Here is a 22,030-nt window from a genome sequence, read left to right on the forward strand (position 1 = left end):
AGTTCCCTGGCTCGGGTCTCTGGGGATGATTCGGCCGCCCTGCCTCCCCCGGGGCGCCCTCGGGGTCCCACCGCGGCCAAGGAGGAGGGCCGCGCCCCCCTCGCCCGGGGGAAGTTTATTTCCGGAGGAAGCGTGGGCGCGCGTCGCGGGAGGTGGGGAAAGGGGGTCCCCGGGAGGCTGTAAGACCTCAGAAAGCACCCCCTTCCTTGGGGCTGGGAGTTCCTGCCCCGGCTGCCCCGCTGTCCCAGCGCGGGGGACTTCGCTCTCGGAGCCTCAGTTGTTTCCGTTGTAAAATGGGATTCCGTTGTTACCTCTGCTATAGGCCGCTGAGGGTAAAGGAATTAAATGTCCCGGGAACACCGAACCGGAGCTTGGCCGGCAGATGGGGACGGAGCCGACGGGGAGGAGCCTCTGGGAGAACCGGCTTCCTGGGCCTGAGAAGCCACGAGGCTGCATCGCCCGCAGCTGCTGTGGCCCGCGCGGCTCTCCGACGCCCCGGGGCAGGCAGACACAGAACCTGAGCACAATCAGGCCTTCTCCCGCTTCCCTTTCCAGTTCCCTAAAAAGACCCTCTGGAGACTGGACTGGATGGGGGAGGGGGGCCAGCTTCCTCCTCCCGCGGCGCATTATACCCACCTGGCTGCTGGTGTCCGTCCTGGGGCAGGCGACAAAACGCGTCCTGCATCCCAGGCTTGGAGGGGTGGGGGGAAGATGCAGGTCGGAAAGAGCGCGTTGCAGTCAGGCAGACTGGCAGGCAGGCAGCAGTGCCTGGTTCTGGCTCGAGAAGGCGCAGACCTCTGAGGGGAAGAGGGGGGGAGAGGGCCAACAGCGTATATGTGAGAGAAAGTGTGGGTCCATGGGCTCCTTGAGGTCCAGAGGGCTCTGCTGCCTCTCCACAGGCTAGATGCACATTCCTGGCCTTCTGGCCCCCTAAGTGTCTTGGTCTGCGGTGTGGGACCCTTCCTCCTAAGTGTGAGGCCACCTGCCTTACAGGTGTTGGGAGGATTCATGTTTTTTCACATGGAAGCTTTAGGATGAAGCTTTGCTTTGAGAATTCCAAACCTAACCTCCTCACCTTCCATTTCTCAGTGCACTTCCCGTCCCCCGGCCAGCCAGGGCTCAACCTTGAGGCCTTCCTGCTCCTCTCTTCTCTGTCCCCCTTGTGACACAAGGTGTCCATCAAGGTGCTTCTCAAATGTCACCGCTTCTCAGAAGTCTCCCGGGACCCACCAATCCATGGCTCATCTCGGTGGCTTCTGTGCCGTGAGCTGCTGTAGCAGACAAAGCTTGGGGTTTGGAGTGAGAATGACCCAGATGAAGCCAGTTCCCAGCAACTGGAAACTGGCCGAGGAAGTAGGCTTTCCTGGCTCACTGTCCTTGTCCATAAAAGCAGGCATGAAACCATGTCCCTGGCCAGACTGGTGGGGTTAAGTAAAATTGTCTCTGTTCTACAAACGCTGCTCTCTTCCCCTCCGCTCTGCTGGACATAAAGCTGGTTTTTGTATTTATTATTGCAGTAATTTAATATTGCAGTATTATCAAATGGCCATATATGCTTATGATTAATATATCAAATGTTTTAAGTCCCAGGCAGCGGCCCATTTTTAGTACCTTTAATCTGTCCAGTGAAAGAGTTTTGGTCAGCAACATAGTGTCGGTTGCAACTGAATTATATTTGCTTTAGCAAAAATTTCCCACTAGCAACAAATTCTAGGATGAACCCGTTTTACTCTATTTCTGGTTGAAAACACAAGGAAGATTCTAGCAATACAGAATTTGAAAAGCATCAAAACAGACTGCTTCTCCCAACACACACCATCCGGATCAATGGACACATTTCTTCAAATACGACAATTTTGACCTATATCGAAGGAGTCAGTAGGTCTAGATGAAAATTGCTAATTAATTTTCTGCAGGTTCGTTTGGAATCGCGTATCTGATATTACCGTGCGACTTCCGAAATCAGTTCTCAGATTTATTTCCAGATCTGATGGGCTTCTCTGCCATTCCTTGGAAATACGGAAGCAGAAGCTGGGACCGAGAAACCACCCCTTTGTGTAAAAAAGAATATGTCACCGGCTGGGTAAAGACTGTTGAGATCACGCTTCTGTTCTCCTACTGCTCAGTGGTGGGACCTTAGTGTGACCTTCACTTTCTCTAGGCCTGGCCAATGGGGGCATCTCCGAGGGCCCCTCCTGCTCTCAGAGTCCTTGCTTGCTGCTTTCTGTGTTTCAATCTTGTCATTTTCCTTTTGTGTTCAATTCCTTGTCTTAGCACTAAAAACAGAATGTTTTCCTGAACCTTATATTACCAGGGATTAAAAAAAAAAAAACTATGAAAAAGAAGAAAAGCTGAGAAGACACAAAATCAGAAAAAATCTGTCTCTTCTTAACTGAGACCAGGTTGGGTTGCTGTGTCTGAGGGAGGCCTTTCCCCTGGTGGGTGGGTGTACTGTGACTGCTCACCCTGACATAGGCTGGGGTCTATTTTGAGGTCCCAGGCAGGTTAAGTCGGAGGGAAGCCAGGGCAAGTGGGGGCTGGGTGAACCAAGAAAGCCTTTGCCTGTCTGAAGTGGGCAGTTGTTAGCCAGGAATGTGAGCTCGGTTTTGCCAGATTTCCTGAGTTTTCAAGAGAAGCTGGAAATATTCTGATATCTAGAAGTTGGCAACTAATTCACATTTTTGATAGATATGGTGCGAGTCAAACAAAATATGTTTGCAGGCTGGGTCTGGCCAACGTGCTGTTCATTTGCACCTTCTGCTACGTACAGTGACGTCTTCTTGAGGCCTGGGCTTAGTTCCTAATAGGTGCACAGTAAACTTCCGCAGATTGTCTATTAAGTCTTGACAGCAAATGGCTCACAGCCTGCCTGAGCTTAAAATGCGATTCTCAGAAGCCACACAGAGATTAGTAACGACCTTTTTGTGTTGCATTGAAAGTCCACTAATGGGCTGGTAAGCTTTTCCAATATTTACACTCGGGGAAGAGTTGCTCTAGTCGTTAATAATTCTGTTAAATACAGAATCTCTTCTCCGTGGGAAGTGTGAAATTTTTCCCCAGTGGGGACAAATGAATTTCCAAAAAGATTTTTTTTAATTAAAAAAAGGCATTTTTAATCATGGGGCCATTGTATTAAAAAGAAACACCTTTAGCTGGGGAGGTTTGGGCACTAATGATGAAAGCCACGTACTGGAGCAGAACAGGTGGGCAGCTGCCTCCCACCTGAGTCTCCCCGTAGCTCCAGGGAGGAGCCAGCCCAGGGGCTGTGGGCGGCACGGTGTGAGGGTCAAAGGGACAGGGCCGGCCAAGGCATTGGACATGGCTGGGTGGCCAGAGAGTTGTGGCTCTGTCAGAGGCCTTCCAAGATGGCCTTGCCTGAGTCTTCCACATTCCTCTGAGGACAGTGTTGGGAAACAGCGGGAGGCAAGAGTCACATTTGTGCCGTCACCTCCCAGCCCAGACGCAGACACCTGGTGGTGGCAGGTCTGGGCACATCTGCAGCTCAGCTCAGCATGGGATCCTGACTAAGCAGTGTTTGGGCCAAGCTGCCCCCCCACCCCCCCCCAACCCCAGCTGCCTGCCGGGGGGCAGGCCTGGCTCAGATGTCGCAACTTCTTCCCTCTGGCCGCAGGGCTGCTCCTTATTGAGAGAGAGAGGAAGCCATTCCGAAGGTGGTGGCAGAAGACCATTCTTGTTCCTTCATCTTGCACACAGCGGGAGCATCCAAGGGACAAAACGACGCACCCAGCCTGGGCTACACAGAGAGGAACGCTCCACGGGCGCGTCGCACTGTGGCGCACGGTGGTCCAGATGGCCAGAGCTCCAAGGGGAGATGTCAGTGAGGAAGTGATAAACGTGATCGTAAATTCCAAACTGAAAAACCCAAGCCCGATGCGTCTTCTGAGTGCACGTGTCCGGGGTGCAGGTTGGAAGCGTCAGCGGCGCCTTCTGTCACCAGACAAGAGCACTCACCTCCTGCACGGACAAGGGGAGAGCTCAGGACGCTTCTTCCAAGGGGAAGGCTGGGGGAGAACATGGCCGGTTTGGCTACGATTGTTTGGGTATGTCTGGGTGCAGGAAGTCTGTCCTCCACGGCCTTTGCACAGTCAAGGCTGAGATCTGCCCTCTGACCAGCTACTTCTCTCCTCACCAAGGCGGTGGGAGGACTGTCACAGACAGACTCCTCCCTGGACACTTTACTGACTACTCCAGTTACATCTCTGAACTTAATGGGACTCTATTTCCAACGGAAGTGCAGAAGCAATCCTTCCTTGTTGGAAATCCCTGCGACTGGCACTTTGCGTGTGGAGCTGATTAATTTGGGGGGGGGGATTTTATGAGGACAGGACAGGCGCTGCTTTCACAAGTTTTGGGAGGCTGGTGAACATGCATCAGAAGGAAAGTTTTAAGGTTCATCATACCATGGAGTGTGGCGCCTCCTGCACATTTCATGACCCATTATCCGAACCTTAAGGGAAAATATCTGTGTTTCTGTAACAGAGAACTCCAACTTGGTTTTGTGTTGCTTTTGGAAATTGGGAAGAAAGGTTTAGGGAAGATGGACTTTAGGACAGATTTTTAAATCATTCTCAATTACTAACTTACATCAAACTTCAAAACCATTTCTTTGGGGATTTTCGGGGTATTCTTCAGGGAAAAGAGAGTTATGAAAAAACAAACTTAGAGTTAACCCATTTTGTTATGTTTTTGAAAAAGTAAAGCCATCTTTAAAGATCTGACTTAGCAAGTGTAGAAGGAAAATGGATTTCTCTTTACAGAGCTTGTGTCTGATATGGAATAAAAATCAATTAGTGATCCAGAGTCTGTGTATGAAGAAGGACTGTAGCAGATACTATGCTGGGCTTGCCTCCTCAGACCTCCACCCTATGCCTACCTACCCCAGCAGGTGGCAGCCATATCATCTGGGGAGGCACCCAACCTCAATCCCACAGGTGATTGGTATAGGTAACCCATGCGTAAACCAATCAGCACCCGGATGGTTTTCTGGCCACAGAGATTGGCTTCAGAATGGCCCAATCAGCTCAAAGCTCAGGACTTTTGTTCGGTGGTCATGAGAAGCCAAGTTTTTTTCTACAGTTGTGAAGAAAAGAGCCATGTGATCCCTGTTGTTGCTGGTAGCATCTTGTGCTAATGGAAAATCAGAAGGGGAACAGAACTGACACACGGCGTCGGGTAGAGTTCAGAGAATTGTGGGTAAAGTCAACTGAAGCCCTGATCAAACCATGCCTGAAGCCTTTGGCCTTTTTTTGTGAACAATTAAGTCATTTGTGTCATTTAAGCCAATTTGAGATTTTGTTGTTGTTGTTGTTGTTTGTTTTGTAGAGTAGAGAAGAAGAAAGCTTCTCAACTGGTATAGAAACTTACATTCAGTTTTACTGGAAGATTATTTTGGGATGAAGAATAAAGGAAATACCAAGTGTCCTCTGGCATAATAGTCTTTCTTCTCTCACTTTTAGATGACATTAGTGATAGGAAGGTCAGGAGACACTCTTCTAACACGGGTCCTCAATCCACAAACCCTGGGCCAAGACAGGAGTTTCTTCTAATCACAGCACGTTGATGCTGGAGTCATGATTTTCTCCTTGTACTGAAGTATTTTCCAGAAGAGCACTGACCACATATTTTAATTTTTGAAGAGACTTTTCCTTCTTGGCTTTGAGATCTTGGAGAGTAAGGTCTGCTGATTTTCATGCTAAAATATGGCCTTTACCTATAAATGTATAAATGAAGAGATTTAAAAACACATTCCTGACTTGTAGCTTCTTAAAAGTACCCTCTTGTAAATGGCATAATTGAGGACTTCTACAAATGTAATTGCTAACTGCACTTGGAAATCCACTTTGTCAAACTGTGGCTTCTAACACCTTGTCTTCGACACCGAATCAGCTTTGATACTGATGTTTCCCAGAGGTGTGGCTTTTAATCCTCAAATTACAACACAAGTTTCAACAGGTCAGGGTGTCCCCCCCCCCCCGCTGTCACCAGGAGTTTAGTAATTAACAAAAGGCCCCAGCACTAATGGTTTATCAAAAGGCCAGTAAGCATGTAGGAGCCTTTCCACAGGAAACAGACCTGGTATGCTCAGTGAAGGAACGTATTTAAGGAGCACCCCCCACCCCCGGCCCCGGTTCCGTGTTTTGTCCTTTGGGGCTCCGTCACTGAAGTTCAACGGCAGCCTGTGAAAACGTGGCCAAATGCAAGCCCAGGGCAATGATCCGCGACAGGAGCAAAATCCAGTGACCTCCTTCACAACCATTTTGGAGTTACACACCTTCCCACCGTGCTCACAGCCATGGGGATTTTGCAACAGGCTTTGCTACACATGCTTTCATAAAAGCTAGTGGTTTTGTTGGGAGTCTGAAGCAAGGCGTGTAACAGCCAGTGAGTAACCCACAAGTAATGCCCGTGGTGACAATTTTGCTTTGTTCTGCTGGAGTGCGAGAAGCCGAGTCAGGACACGGGTCGTTCTTCATGAGTGTTGGGAAAGGAAAGTCTGTGTGTTCCGCGGGGAATGTTCTCTTTATCTGAGGTGACTGCCAAGTCTTAAACACTAAAACATGTAGGTGTACTTGAGTAAAGGGAAGGCATTGACATTTCAAAGATAGCTTGAGAGGAGGAGAGAAAAAAGAGGAACCGGGGTCTTGGGCAGGAATGGGAGTCTACCCCTGGGAAGGTAACCTTTCGTGGAAGCCCGGGGTCCTCCCATTCTGACGGCGGGATCCACACACATCCTCAAGCTCGGGTCTTCACGGAGCAGGCTTTCTGCTTGACCCTCTCCTCTCACTTTCTCTCTTCGGGACACCCCTAATGGATTGCAGATGTCCCATTTGGTTAGAAGCACGTTCCAGATACATCTGCCCTTCTTGCTTTTATGCAAAAAACACCTGCAAATCTTTATCTTTGGTTAGATTTACCACACATTGGAAGCTTTGAAATTTTGGTCAAGTAGGGAAGTGGAGCATGTCACCACCCTCCTTCTCAAGTTGGATTCCATAACGGACAATAGCCCTTGGGGAGATGTTTTCATTTTTCTTTAAGGATAATGGGAAGGCTTGAAGAGCCTCAGACCTGCTCAGCTGAAGGCTAATTAATTTCTTTAATCCTACAGAGTCTTTGGGAAAATCTGTGGTGACTACGGGTGGGCAGCTCTCGAATGTGTATGCGTTTCTTCCTGATTTTCCGAGTCTTAACAAGGGAGATGAGACCACGACCTCAAAAGAAGAGAGAACAATGAAATGTTGGCAAACGGGCAAGGGTATGATTATGGGACCAGCTTCCTTAGATGTGCCTTGAAAATACATGTGATGTATTTCCAATAAGTGAGTAAATCCCTCTAGGCCTCAAGGAACTTTTTTTTTTTTTTTTTAAATAAAACCACTCCCTTTTTTCATTCAACTTCAGGATATTCCAACCCAGCATCCAAGGAATGACAAAGGCCATTGAAATAGTTTTGAGATGATAAAATCATGAGCTGCCTCTGGGAGGCTTGAGAAGGAAATCCACATCCAGTGTGGTTTTGTAAGAGGTGGGACGCCGGGGCTAGCGGAACCCTAGCTGCGTAACTTTGAACAACACACTCAACCTTTGGGAGCCTTGGCTTTGTTACCTGTAGACTGAGGATTAGAGTCACCTGTTTATGCCACAAATAACTATTAATACTGAGTGCCTTCTAGGTGCCAGGCACTCTACCGGTGCGTCAGGACCCAAGACACCCAGTCTTTGCTCTCATGAACAGCCCCTCAGCAGGACTGTCCCTTCCCGTCACCCCCTTCATTCGCTGCTGACACCGAGGACGGGCTTAGAGCTTTGCGCCCCACCTGGGCCTTTATGAATCCCTGGATTTCCGTGTTCACGTGGTCTGCCCATCCAGGAACCCAGTCCTACGATCCTTGCCCCTCCTTGGGCTTCCCCTTCTCTTCTCTTTCTCACCTCTTCCCTCACACTTGAGTATGTTTTGAACCCAGAGAGACCTCCAGTGTCCGGACTCTATCCTCTCTATCAGTCCCCTCCTGGCCTCTCTTTCTGACCTACGGACTCAGAGCCCTGTTCTATGATTCTCATAACTCTCTCCAGTAACCCATGATTCCCTGGCATCACTATCCTCCCGAAGCGTCCAACAACCAAGTCCTAAACCTGGACCCTTACTATAATCGGCCTCCCGGCTTTAACATGCAGACTGAGTGTTGATGGAAGAACAAGATGGCGGCGGAGTTGGGGTTTCCACCAATGTCAAGTCTCTACCGCAGTGCTGCGTTTCCATGGACGACCCTCCCCCCTTTTCCTCCCTTCAGCAATTTAACCAAAACACATCCACAACCCCTTTTTAATATCTCTTCCCCTGTCTTAGAGGATGGTGTTTTTCTCTATCCTCCCCACCAAGCACACCCTCGGGGACCCCATTAGTAAGAATCTCTTTTGACTGTATCTTCAATGTCTCCCTTTCAATTAGTTTGGGCTCCTCGTATACACATTCTTAACTCTCCCAAATTAAGGGAAAAAACCACCCTGATAGTGGCCTGTTGTATCAGTAGATCCCTCCTCCCCGTTCTCCAGAGGCGCACATCCTTGAATAGTCCCCTACCAGGGGGACTCTAGGCTTGACCATGTAATTCGTTTTGGCTAAAAGGTCATGAGCAGGCGTGGTACAAGCAGAGCCTGGGTAAGCGCGTGCATACTGAGCTTATCTCTCTCGGATTATGCCCTTTGGGAGCCCAGCCACCATGTCTAAGAAAGTCCAGACTGTCCTGCTGGAGAGAATGGCCATGTGACATGTGACAGAGGCCCTGGAGCATGAGTGGCCACTCTGGGAAAGAGGATCCCCACCTCTTAGTGTCCCACCCTCCCAAGCAGGTGACCCACTCACTGCACACAGCCCTGCAAGCGACCTCAGGGGAAACCAGCGGAAGAGCAGCCACATTCACTCACAGAATCCGGAAAAAATAACAGATCCTCTCTTTAGGTTCTTGGTTTTAGAGCGGTTTGGCATGCAGCCCCAAATACCCAAAACAACCTCGAAAGCAAAACTCAGAACACTCCCTCTATCTCACACCGGGTCCACTTTCTCTTCTTGTGGCCCCAGCTTTTCAAACTCGTCTACACTGCCCCTCTCGACCTCTGATTTCTCATCCAACGGGCCTTCGTCCACTGCTTGCACTCTCCCTGTACTGGTCTCCCTGGACCACCGTCTCCCCACGTGCCACGACCTCTCATGCTCCTGGTTCTCTTTGTTCCTCTCTCACTATCATTCCTCATCCCCCTCCTGCCCTTTTCACGTTCCTCGGGTTCTGTCCACACAGACTGTTTTAAGCATACCCGCCTCCGTGCCTCCACGCCTGTCCCCCATGCTGGGATAGCCCCGTGCACCAACGTGGGGCCTTGTTCCCCACGCCTCCCTTTTGGTTAATTTCTACTCTTCCTTGAGACTTAGCTCCAGCTCACTGTCCTCTGGGGAGTCTTTGCCGGGAGCACCCTGTTTAACTCCTTGCTGGGCTAGATGTCCCCACTCTACACTACACTCTGAGAATGACTGCATTTGCATGTAACATGTTCTAATTAAAAAAAACACAATATTTTATTTATTTATTTGACAGAGATCACAAGTAGGCAGAAAGGCAGAGAGAGAGGAGGAAGCAGGCTCCCCGCGGAGCAGAGAGCCCGATGTGGGGCTCGATCCCAGGACCCTGAGATCATGACCTGAGCCGAAGGCAGAGGCTTAACCCACTGAGCCACCCAGGCGTCCCACCATGACCATATCTTACTAATAATGTAGGGCTTCCCAGGGTTTAGCACAGTGTTGAAGTACCACCTGTGCCCAGTAATAGGGACCCAGTAAATGATATAGGACCGTAGAATCCACATCCCATGGCATTCCATCCATTGTAGGTTTTCATATCTGTATCTATAAAGGAAATGGGCCTTCATATGTAACTCCTTCTATGTAAGTCACAGGAGTCTGGGCTCCGTACACATGTTTTGTCCAATCCGTTGGTAGCCTCCCTTTCTCCCCAGTGCCATGGAAAATGTTTTCAAACATGGCAATGACCTGCTTCTGTGAGATTTGACGTCATCGTCCTTTCTACTCACTTCTTCCCGATACCTGGTGACTGGGGTAGAGGTTTTGTTTTTATAACTGTGTTTTTCTATTCGTTTTCTTCTTTCTGGGTTTCCTACTCCTTCTACTTTGGTTATTTATTTACTTCTAGGGAGCAATGTCCACCCAACTGCCGTTTTAAAATTCCATAGCACGGAATTAGGTACAATTACATGATAACTTTAAAATATATTTTCGCTCTCGTCATGTCAATTGTCTCAATTCTCGTCGCGTCTTTTTTTCCCTCTTGTCCACGTTGTTTCTTCAAAGAGTCACATTCTTTCATCTTTATTGTTTCCTTCCTCTTATTTTCCCTAGGAGTTCTTTTTCGTTCTATTTCTAGCAGCTTACACTGAATGCTAAATTCTTTCAAAACCTAATTTCGTTCTGTAAGTTCAATGCTGGGTATATCATTAGTCCCATTTCCTATGTCTTCTTCTTCTTTTTTTTTTTTTAAAGATTGTATTTACTTATTTGACAGAGAGAGATATCAAGTAGTCAGAGAGGCACGCAGAGAGAGAGGGGGAAGCTCCCCGCTGAGCAGAGAGCCCGATGTGGGCCTCCATCCCAAGACCCTGAGATCATGACCTGAGCCAAAGACAGAGGCTTTAACCCACTGAGCCACCCAGGCGCCCCTTCCTATGTCTTCTTGTGTATTATTTCCCTAACCATTTTTTCTAAACCCTCTCTTCTTATGTTATTTTCCTTTGAGCCAGATACTACATAAGACTTTCCAGTTGATTGATGGCTTTTTTTTTTGTCTTTGGCTTATGATTTCTTACTTTACAACCCTCTGACAAGAGATTATGTCCAATGTCATTTCTACTCGTTTGAATTTATTGACAGGGCTATGTCAAAAATTATTGGTGTTTACATTACACAAAAATAATTTGTGTAATAATTCTGCTTATAAAATACCATCTCCTAATTCTACCTTAAAATTGTATTATCCATATTCTCTAGTCTCTAATTCTTCTTTGGTGCAAAATCTACTTAATCTGTCACAACCTAATAACAGTGAATTAAAACTTTTCGTTGCAGTCCTGTGTGTGTGTGTGTGTGTGTGTGTGTGCGTGTGTTAGGATTATAGGGCTTGGGAATCTTGGAGGTCTACTTGGAGGAGTGTGCTGAGCTGTGGATAGTCCCAAGCAGAAAGGGTTAACAATGTGACGGTAGAAAGAGTCCCATCAGTCAGCTTTCTTATGTCCCATACTTTCCTGGTTGTTGGACTTACTACTCTGTGTTGTAATTTCTTATACGTAGTCACCACCAGATGGGATCTGCCCAGCTCACCGAGTATCTCAGGAGAGGCATTCAACAGAGGCCTCTTTGTGGAATAAGTCAATATTGTTGGATTCTCTTTTTTTAAAACCAACTCGAGACTCCTGGCTCTCTAAAATAACACCCGATCTAAGTGCCACCCGTGCTTTGACTTTAGAGATCTTGCCATGTGCTTCCTTAGTGTTTCTCTCTGTTTTTGTGCTGACATAGGAAAGGAGCCCTGTCTACTTTTGGCTTCTTGGAAGCCCTTCCCCATATTGTTCACCCCAGTCACAATTTTCTCGAAACATTTTGTAAACTTCTGTTCTGCGCTCAACCAAAGTGGGAATCTTTGGACTCCCCTTTATGGACAAAAGAAATATTATGCCCTTCTGACCCTCCCTCTTCTTTCCTTACCTTGCCGATTCTTCTAACATTGAAAATCTGATCAGATTATAGGTATGTGTTGTCATGTAACAAATTATCCTAAAATGTAATAGCTTAAGACAACGAATGGTTTAGTCTCAGGACATGGCTTAGCTGGGAGTCCTCTGGCTCAGTCTCTAGTAAGCCCGTAGTCAACTGGGGGAGCATTTGCTTCCAAGCCCCCTTCCCCTATGTGGCTATGGGCAAGTGTCAGACCTTTTTGCTTTTGATAACTCTGCCAGTTATCAGTTTCTTGCCACATGGGTCTATCCATGGGGCGACTCAACATGGTGGCAGTGCTTTGCTCAGAGCAAGCAAGGGGGAAAGCAAGAGAGAACAAGAGATGGAGAGCAAGATGGAAGGCGGCGTCTTTCCGTAACGTGATCTCACAGGGCACATGCCATTATTTCTGCTCCAGTCTGTTGGAAAAGTGTCCCACTCACACGGCAGGGCAGGGGATCTCACGAAGACCTGAACACCCGGGGGTGGGGGGGTGGGGAGGGGCTCTACGGGAGTCCCCTCCAAAGCTGTGTGTGCAGTATAAAAAAAGTCCTGTGTTCTTTTCAACTGTTTTCCCTTCTGTTCCAATATCTGCACCAGTTATTTAGAAAATAGTAACCCTTTCCCCCTGTTCATTGTAAAAACCTGATGTAGATTTTTATACTTACGTCCATAACTTAATTGCAGTAACAGTCACCATGATTTTTGCAATCGTAACTTCCCAATTAATAGTTCCTTCACTAATTCTGACCAATGATTTGAACACTCTTGAAGAAGATCTGCATGGACAGCACTAAGCTTATTAATGTTTTTGAGTCTCTCCAAACCTTACAATGTCTTTCAGCTTCCCTTGTAGATGAACAACCCGTGACTAGAAATAAAATCCCCATGAGTTGCATCAACATCTTACTGGACCCCAGGTTTTTTCTCCATTTTGAACGTTGGCTATTTCAGAAGAGACATACGGAGCAAGCTTGATTTTAAACCCCTGGAATGTTTCCCTTGAAGTTTAAGAATATGCGAGGATATGTATTAATATTGTTTCTTTTTTATTGATCAAAGCTGGAATAGGCAAATCCTCCTGATTTCCAAGCTCATTTTTTCCCCTGCCAAATTCTGCGCACTTTTATAACCTATTTCTTTTTTTTTTTTAATTTTAAAGTAGGCTCTGTGCCCAACGTGGGGCTTGAACTCACGACCCTGAGATCAAGAGTTGCGTGCTCTATGGGCTGAGCCAGCCCAGTGCCCATAACCTATTCTTAATCAGCTGTTGTTTTCTTTATCAGGAAAGTTTTATTCAGTTTGGCGGAGAGGTCAGTATCTTGTTCTTCATATATATTATCTTCTTTTGCTTCATTTAAAATATTTTATATGGACTTATCCAGCTTTTGGCATCTAATTTATGGTTTATCATCTATTTGGATGACCAGCTTTTCTGCAGTTTGCATTCTGCTCTTGCCACTTTTAAATGAAGACCCAATTTCAGTTATTATTATGGATATAATTTTGTGGCATTCTCTTTTTGTGATAACCTGTTTATTGGTGTAATGAATTCCTTCATCTCCTTGGAAATAGCAGCTTTATCTTCAAGTTAACCTAGATGAAAAGAAAGACTCTCCTTTGGGGGCTTCCATATTCTTCAGTACTGCGGAATTTCTTCATAGGTCCCACGTTTCTTTGAGCTTTTCTAAAAGTCTTGAGTGTGTTTGTCTGGAAGACTAAAGGGACTGGATTTCCCAAAAACCCCACATCCCGTGATTCATTTGAACATGGAGAGCTCTCCCTGGGACCAGTGCCAAAGGTTCAATCCAAAGGTTGCCAACAACTCCCTTGGGAAGTTCCTGGATCTGAAAATGAAGGAGAGACCAGGAAAAGCTGCAGGTTAGCTAACCTAATTCTTCCTTGGAGTAAGACTGGAGTATAAATCAATCAGGAGGTATAGGTCACTCAGCCCGCTTCTGCTGGACGGCTGAGCAAAGCAACTCTAGAGCACACTGTTTTCTCATTCACGCTGCTGAATTATTTCTTTGTGTTGGCTCGTGTTACAACATTTCCTTCTTACCTTAAGCATCTTCAGGTAACTTCTACCCAAATTTACAGTCCACAGTTCATCTACCATTCTATTTCCCCCCTCATTTGGGCTTTCTTTGTTCACAATCCATTCCCATCTCTTTGGGTTCACTTTTCTTCTTTCTGAAGTAAGTCCTTTGGTAGTTTTTTCAGTGAGAATCTGTGAAGGGCAGATGCCCGTTGACGTTGCAAATCTGAAAAAGCTCTTCTTTTGCTCTGACTTGTGAACGATACTTTAGCTGTGTGAAGAACTCACAACAGATTCTTTTTTCTTTCCACACTTCGACCACGTTATTCCACTGTAAGTCTCTGGCTTCTGATACTGCTCACAAGTGGTCCGCTGTTGATCTGTCTAATACACCGCTGCAGAAACGGTCTTGCCTCTTACATGACTTTGATTTTTTTTCCTTAATTTTTTGCGGCTTAATATGATGTATCTACAAATGATTTCATTGCATGCTCTGTTTTTGGGTGTTTTTTCTTTCACTATGAGGAAAAAATCTCAGCCAACATTTTTCAACTGTTGTTCTCCTATCCTCCTATCTTCACTATCCTCTTACTTCAGACTACTATTAGACCTATGCTGGAACCTGCTGGAATCTCTCTATCCATCCTCTGGGTTCTGAACTCTCTTTGTTATCTATCTTTATTGTGCTGGGTAAAATTCTTGGTACTATTTCTCAATTTGCTACTTTTCTTTTTATGTTCCATACAGAGGAGTATTTTTTTTTTTACCTCAGCGAATACATTCTTCAGTTCTAAGATTTAAGTTCTTTATCATTTTTCCTTGCTCTTGTATCTTTTCTGCCTGTTTTGTTTCATAGCTTTTTTATTCTTTTATGGATGTTATTCATTCACTTATCCCTTTGAAGACTCTAAAATAGTCATTTTCAGGCAGCTCTACTCTTATCATGTCAGCTGGAATGAATTCACCTACTCACTGTTGATTTAAAACTTAATGCAAGAGGGGCGCCTGGGTGGCTCAGTGGGTTAAAGCCTCTGCCTTCGGCTCAGGTCATGATCTCAGGGTCCTGGGATCGAGCCCCGCATCGGGCTCTCTGCTCTGTGGGGAGCCTGCTTCCCTCTCTCTCTGCCTGCCTCTCTGCCTACTTGTGATCTCTCTCTGTCAAATAAATAAATAAAATCTTTAACAACAACAACAACAATAACAACAAAAACTTAATGCAAGAGTCGGAACCAGATCTAAGATCAGTGTGTACAACCGAGATTGACGTGGGACTCCCTGACCCATTAAGGAAACCTGAAAAAAAAAAAAATATGGCCTTTCAGGTGGTAACAATCTCCACGAGTACATGCCCCTTGTGAAGGACCTCCTCCACCCATCCTGGAAGAGAAGAGGAAGCCGAAGGAAGAAGGGCCTGGTACAGAGCCCCAAACCCTACCCCATGGATGTGAAGTGCCATGCAGAGACAGTAGTTTTGTGTGTTGGCTGCTCCACTGTCCTTTGCCAGCCCACAGGAGGAAAAGCAAGGCTTACAGAAGGATGCTTCTTCCTAAGGAAGCAGCACGAAAGCACCCTGAATCAAGGTGAGTGGGAAATCATTCCAATAAGCACTTTTTGGATAAAAAATATGCTAAGGCTTCCACCTGGGCCTCTGGCTCTTAAAAAGCCAGCTACCTAGGGAGGTTGGAGAAGCTCTACCTGGTGACCTAGGCTGGAGAGAAGGCCCCCCTCCCTGCTCAGTGTTTGAATCTGGACTTTTCTGCAACGATCCTGGCTTTGGTCTCCAGTCTCTCACGGGGTGCTTTCGAACCCGTCAGCTTTGCTCACCACTTGTCAGCTATGATTTCTGAAAAATTTAGAGTCCACGAAAGTACTTATTTTCTTTTTGAGCTTGGCTATGTATTTGTCCTGTTCTGTTTTTTACATCTTATCTATCATTGTCACCTGTAGAGGTAAAGAGGAACCCAGAGTGTGAACTTAACCCAACTTTGACTCGAGTCCTGCTTCTAAACATATAATTTATATGGGAAGTTCCATCTCAGTTCACGCCTTCGGTGTCTCTCCATCTCAGTAAGGTGTTCTGAGTCCCGTAACAACTTCAGAGGCCGCTTGCAACAAGCAAGTGTCAGATGCGGTTCCTTAATTGTGAATTTCTATTTTATCACCCATTTTGAAAATTAGCATAATCATACGACATATTAGCATCCCAAGGGCAGCTTTTATCTACATCTAAATGCCGCGGGAATCTTTGAATCATAGAGATCATTTCAAGGGATGTGACCATTATGTTAACCTACTACCAGTATTACTTTATTTCCAGCTCGCAGCTTTTACTTAACACTGATTTGCTTCGTTCTCTTAGGCAGAGATATTTACTGAGGACTTTGCTCTGGTCCAGTGCTGCCCTGGGGCTGGAGGCCATCGAGTGCACAGGGCATCCACAGAGGCTCTGGCCCTCCGTGCACACTTACATGGTTACACAGAAGTGTAATAGTTGGAACAAAGGGAAAGCACAGTGGAGAGGGCGGGATGTCCTGCCGACACCCAGGGAGCAGATCTGAGGTGAGGGTCACTGCCATATCCTCTTCTTGCCATCCCCCAAGCACCTAGGTGTCACTGCAACCTCTCCCCTTTACTTCCTTGGCCCCGGGGTTCTCGTGCATGTGCGTGCGTGTGTGTGTGTGTCCCTCCTAATGCTTTGTGGCTGGAAGGTATAAACCTTGCAGACAACTGCCTTAGTTCCCCACTGTCCTACTTTTTTTTTTAAAGATATTATTTATTTATTTGACAGAGATCACAAGTAGGCAGAGACACAGGCAGAGAGAGAGGGAAGCAGGCTCCCTGCTGAGCAGAGAGCCCGATGCGGGGCTCCATCCCAGGACCCTGAGATCATGACCTGAGCCGAAGGCAGAAGCTTAACCCACTGAGCCACCCAGGTGCCCCACTGTCCTGCTCTTAAGGAAGGACTCCTGTCCAGGGTTTAGTAGGCGGTGCTAGGAGCACAAAACGGAGGACACTGAGAGGCAAAGGGCTCGTGGCTCCTATCAGGAGCTAAATCTGGAGTCCAGTGGCCAGCGAGGCTGAGCAGCAGGCGTCTACATCCTGACTTGGTGAGAGCCTCCAGGATCACGCAGCGAGGCCGACGGGGGCTAGTCAGCCAGCCCATGCACACTGCGACACAGAGAATGCCAGAGAGTGGAGAATGCCTACAAAAATGTGGCCAGAAGTAGCACGCTAGGAGAAGGAGCCCTTCACCACGCCTCTTCTGCTCACTTTGGCGGCTGAAGGTGAGACAACTCATCCGTTCCCACCGGCATGCTTGTCCTGCTGCACGCAAGAGAGGAGGGAGTTTTTGCGTTTCTAAATTTTGTTTTGCATCTTGCCCATCTTGTTATGTAGGAGTTCTGAGAAGGGACTCCCCACTCGATACATACCCTTCTTACAAGGAGGCACTCTCATATTTTTATTCTCTTCTGTTTCCTTCTATCACAGTCTATTTTATTTAAAGATAGAAAATCTGCAAATTTTCATGAGTGGATGAACAAAATACGATCTCTATCTATCTATCTATCTAGCTATCTATCTCCATGATGGATATTTACGGAATGGAATATTGTTTTACCTTAAAAAGGATGGAAATCCTGTCACTTGTTATCCTATGGATGAAGTTTAAGGACATTACACTAAGTGAAATAGCCAGATACTGGCTATTTCAAAATACTAAAAGTAAGTATTGTATGCTGCCACTTGTTATATGAGGCACCTAAGGGTCGCCGCATTCGCAGAGACAGAAAGCAGAAGGGTGGTGGCCAGGGGCTGGGGGAGAGGGGAAAGGGGAGCTAAGGACGGTTATGGAGTTTCAGTTTTGCAAGATAAGAGAGCTCTGGAGTTGGACGGTGGTGCTTGTTGGTGACTGTACTTAACACGACTGAGGTGTATAAATAGCGAAGATGGTAAATTTTATGTTAGGTGGTGTGTGTCCTTGTTGATTTAACCCCACATAAAACACAATGAGGTCATTGTGACAAAACAAGGGGGCTCTGAGGGGCCCTGCCTAAGGTGGGGTCAGTCAGGGAGGACTCCCCAGCAGAAGTGGCATTTAAAGCCAAGACCTAAGGGGTGAATGAAGTTAACCAGGGCAGGGAGTGGTGGCTCCAGGCGGAAGAAGCCTCCTGACTGTGAACAGGTTAAGCCTTATCAAGTCCTTTGTGGGTTCCTGCTGTCAAACGGCTTCCTGCTCTCAATCTTTTTCCACCTACACACTGATCCAGATTAATTTTCTAGAACACTGTCTGGATCATGCCAGTCTCCCACCTTCCTGGTTAATCCTTCCAGAACGTTCTTCTTTTTGCCTGCTGAACAACCCCTCCGCCGGCTGCTCAAGGCCCTCTCCTCCCGGCCCCACCCTGGCCAGTCAGCACCCCGCTCCCCCTGCCCCCAGGTGAACCCTGGCACCAGACGTCCCTGCGCCACAGTCCCTGGACACACCTCTGCTCTTTTAGGTGCGCCCTCCTTTCCACCCCCCACCCCATGTCCCCGTCCCTCTTGTGCCTTTGACCCCCTCTCCACTCCCTTTCTGCAGTCTGCGGCCTGGTGTTTAGCTATTTTTTTAACTCCCCCTCCTCCTTCCCCACCTCTGCACATACCCTTCCCCAGGGAATGGAGCTTTACTCAAGGTCAGAGTCCCTGGTGCTCAGAGCCCTGTTCAAGGGCCTAACAACACTTCCCAGGACCTAACAGTCATGGTGATCCTGAGTCCCCAAGGTCCGCAGCTCTCACCAGCCCCGGGCAGCTGCTGACCTGAGGCCGTTGTGCGCCAGGAAGCAGCCCGTTTACCCTCCACCCTGAGCCCCTCTCCAGCACCTTCCATCTCCTCCTGACATTCTTGAGCCAAACCTCTCCTGACCAGGCCCTCCAGATGCTTAACAGGATTATCTGCCTAACAGCACAGCCCTCCCAGGTGGGTGATTTTATCCCTGGAAAAGTGAGGGCAGGGACAAGCATGAAGGCACATTTTCCCAGAGGCCAGAGGACACCCTCTGGGGCTGGGGGTGGGGGCCTGTGGGGGGTGCAGAGGACTCAGGGGGCTGCCCCGCCTCAGGCCTGCTCTCCTGAGAAGCCCAGCCAGTGGTCTGACCTGGAGCAGGGCTACCACCACAAAGCCGGGGTTTGCACCGGGATCTCGGTGACTGGCAAAGGCCATGGGGCTGTGGGGCGGAGAGGGGCGGAGAGGAGCGGAGGGGGCGGAGGGGGGAGGCGCGGGGGTGGGGAAATCCACCTGGATGCCATCAGTCTTGCCAGAGTAAACAGAGCTGACAGGAGTGCTTGCCGGCAGCCTGGTACAGGTTAGGGGGGGTCACCACAGCGGCCTGGTGACCCGCCTGCCTGAAGGTAGAGACGCTCTGGAATCTGTCACAAAGGACAGAGCTGAAAGCTCATTCCTCGTGGAATGAACCCGTTTCCTGGCATTCCACACAACGGGGAGCGAGGATGCTTTTAAAAATGTCTTAAATGTAAATCTGAGCTGGGATCAAATACACACATTTAAAGCAAAACAAACAAAAGAGATTCACCCTCGACAACCTCAAAGCAGGATCCCTAGTCTAGATGTCACTAGCCATAAAAAAATACCTTTCTCAGAGCTCTTTCTTAGTTTTCTGGAAGCGGGAGGGTTTAGAAAGCATAGCTGGACGTAGCAGGAGAACCTACCACTTAATTATCTAGAACTCTCCATCACAACGGCAGGGCTGAACTCGAGCAAAGATCTTTTATTAATATCCTATAATATCGGGGATAGAAACCTCTCTCTGTCTCTTCCTAAGAGCAAACCCTGCAAACACTCACTTCTTCTTAGTGTGACTATGAAAGTGACAGCAGTGGCATAGTTAGCATACTTCCCAGCACTCTCCCACCAGCTAGACCGAATGGGACAGAAATTGTGGGAAAAAAAAAAAGTTTGAGTAACTCACAAGGAATTTTGAATCATCGGAAGCACCAGCAAGACCATTGTTAATCCCTCCCTTCAGCAGGCGGTGGGGGGTGGGGGTGGGTGGGGGGTGTGTGTGTGGCGGGGGCTGGTAAGTGCCTCAAACGGCCAGAGTATGGGATGGGGGGACCACCCAGACGCTGAAAGTCACGGCCACGGTGACTTCAGCTCAAAGACCCACACAAACGGTTTCTTTCGGAAGAAAGCCAGTCACCACCCAAACCTGCCTGAGCCCTAGCAAGATGTCCTGCTGCTATGTTTTGTGACCTTGGGCAAGTCACTTCACCAGCCCTGGTCTTGTTTCTTCACCTATAAAACAAAGATAGTAAAACCAGGGTGCCTTCGGGGTACTCCTGGCACTAATGAAGGCTTGTAAAGGGCTTTGAGATCCCCAGGATGAAAGTCTCTGCAGAACAGTAAAGCCTGATTATTACGCTTCGAACATGATATTCCCATGAAAACCCTGGTCAGGCTCTTACCCCACCTCTCCGTGAAGATTTAATAGCAGAGAGTTGTAATAAGTTCGTGAAGGACAGAGACCTCCATTACCGATACAAAATACGCTGCAGCGAACTAGTATATTAAGGCTATTATCATGAATAATTAAGGCCAGGTTCTACTCACAGATTAATGAACCAAGTGTGTGTTGTGAGGTAGTGGGTTTTCACTGTGGCTTCCTTAACCCGCTCACGTCACAAAATTTATTTATCCTCTGCGGGTCCTTCAGCTTGCGTGGAGTAGCAGGTTTACCCCACCAAAGAGGCTGGCGGAGTAAACTTCTGAGGGATGCTTTCATGCCTACTGTAAGAAATAAACCCAATTAGAGGTCTCTTAGCGCAGATGAAGAAGGTTCATTAATGATAATGAAGGGCTGACCTACCCTAGGCCCCTAAGTTTGTAATTAATCTTGCACAGACCTTCCAGCTTGCATATATTGAAGAATATCAAAGTCATGCACATTGCTCCGGGCTAACACACATGCACATGGAAAGGAGAAGTGCAGGTTCATGCGCAGACATCTTGGCTGATCTCGGACAAGGAGATGCTACGTCTGACGGTGCATTCGCGTTCCAAGGTAGAGCCATAATTAGATAAAATAAAAACCTTTAGATAACTCACAGGGCCCGAATATAAAAATCCATAATTTCTCAATTCATTTACGACATTAAAAAAAAAAAAAAAGATGTCCGGGGGCAGGGACGGAGTGTGGATGGCCAAGAGGAATGACAGACATTCACGTGAGTGTATCGATCAGTGGAATGACTTAGGCTCTAACTGTCCAAAACGAATTTCAGCAAATATCCCGAGGATTCGTGTTCACATCGTGGGCTCCTTTTTCTGGAATTTCCATCTTTCCCCGTGCTTTTAAAAATAATGCCGCCACTGGGCGCCTGGGTGGCTCAGTGGGTTAAAGCCTCTGTCTTCGGCTCAGGTCGTGATCCCATGGTCCTGGGATCGAACTCCATATGGGACTCTCTGCTCAGCAGGGAGCCTGCTTCCCCACCCCCCCACTCTCTCTCTGCCTGCTTCTCTGCCAACTTGTCATCTCTGTCAAATAAATAAATAAAATCTTAAAAAAATAATAATGCTGCCACTGGAATTGGCCAAGGAAAGGTAATTAGCAACACCAGGGTGCAGGGACTGTATACAGTGAGAGAGGAAAAGAGGTTACTTTCTGCTGGAGATAAGGGTCACTTGTAGATTTCTGGAATGCTCTTTGAAAAGGAGAGGTGCTGGGTAACAAAAGAGAGGTGGTGTGGCCGTGAGGTCTGTCTTTGCTGCTGGGAAACTCATCTGCAACTCACCTCGATGGGCCACATACTGAAAAAAATTACTGAGGCCATTCAGGACAGGATAAAGTAACTTTCAAGGGAACCTGGAATTCTTTTCCTGACTCAAAGCCAAGTTTTCCAAACATGCTGGGCAGTAGTCCGCCTGGATGCAAGGACCTCCGCCCACTCACCCCCTCCTCTGCCTGGGAAACTCCTACTCATCTTCTAAGATGCCCGTGTAAATGCCTCTTGTTCTATGAGCCTTCATCAGTGTTTGCAGGTCGAAGTATATAATTCCCCTTTGATGCTCTCACATACTCAGCATACAACCTCCTGGATGGTGCAGCACATCCCATGGGGAGGATGGCAGAATCCACGTCCCCCTAGCGGCGTGAGCCTTGGAGCAAGGCGGCCCTTACTTACCTTTGTTGTGGATCTAG

At 47.6% G+C, this 22,030-nt stretch overlaps 1 protein-coding gene across 1 annotated transcript; it reads left to right on the forward strand.

Annotated features, from left to right (window-relative positions):
- The first annotated feature begins 15,180 nt into the window (after nucleotides 1–15,180).
- On the forward strand, nucleotides 15,181–15,542 carry LOC116854757 (40S ribosomal protein S27-like). Its single transcript, XM_032836903.1, has 2 exons — nucleotides 15,181–15,415; nucleotides 15,499–15,542. The coding sequence occupies exons 1-2, from the start codon at nucleotides 15,181–15,183 to the stop codon at nucleotides 15,540–15,542; spliced, it is 279 nt and encodes a 92-aa protein (XP_032692794.1).
- The last annotated feature ends 6,488 nt before the right edge of the window (nucleotides 15,543–22,030 follow it).

The sequence above is a fragment of the Lontra canadensis genome, unplaced genomic scaffold, assembly GCF_010015895.1.
Source record: "Lontra canadensis isolate GAN:19392208 unplaced genomic scaffold, GSC_riverotter_1.0 scaffold94, whole genome shotgun sequence".
Taxonomy (NCBI): Eukaryota; Metazoa; Chordata; class Mammalia; order Carnivora; family Mustelidae; genus Lontra; species Lontra canadensis.

What these genes read in the sequence shown, in the direction of transcription:
- LOC116854757 (XM_032836903.1), top strand. Translation starts at nt 15,181, where the DNA reads ATGCCCCTTGTGAAGGACCTCCTCCACCCATCCTGGAAGAGAAGAGGA. An exon ending in CGAAAGCACCCTGAATCAAG is followed by an intron (nt 15,416 to 15,498) that starts GTGAGTGGGAAA and finishes GCTCTTAAAAAG; the next exon opens with CCAGCTACCTAGGGAGGTTG.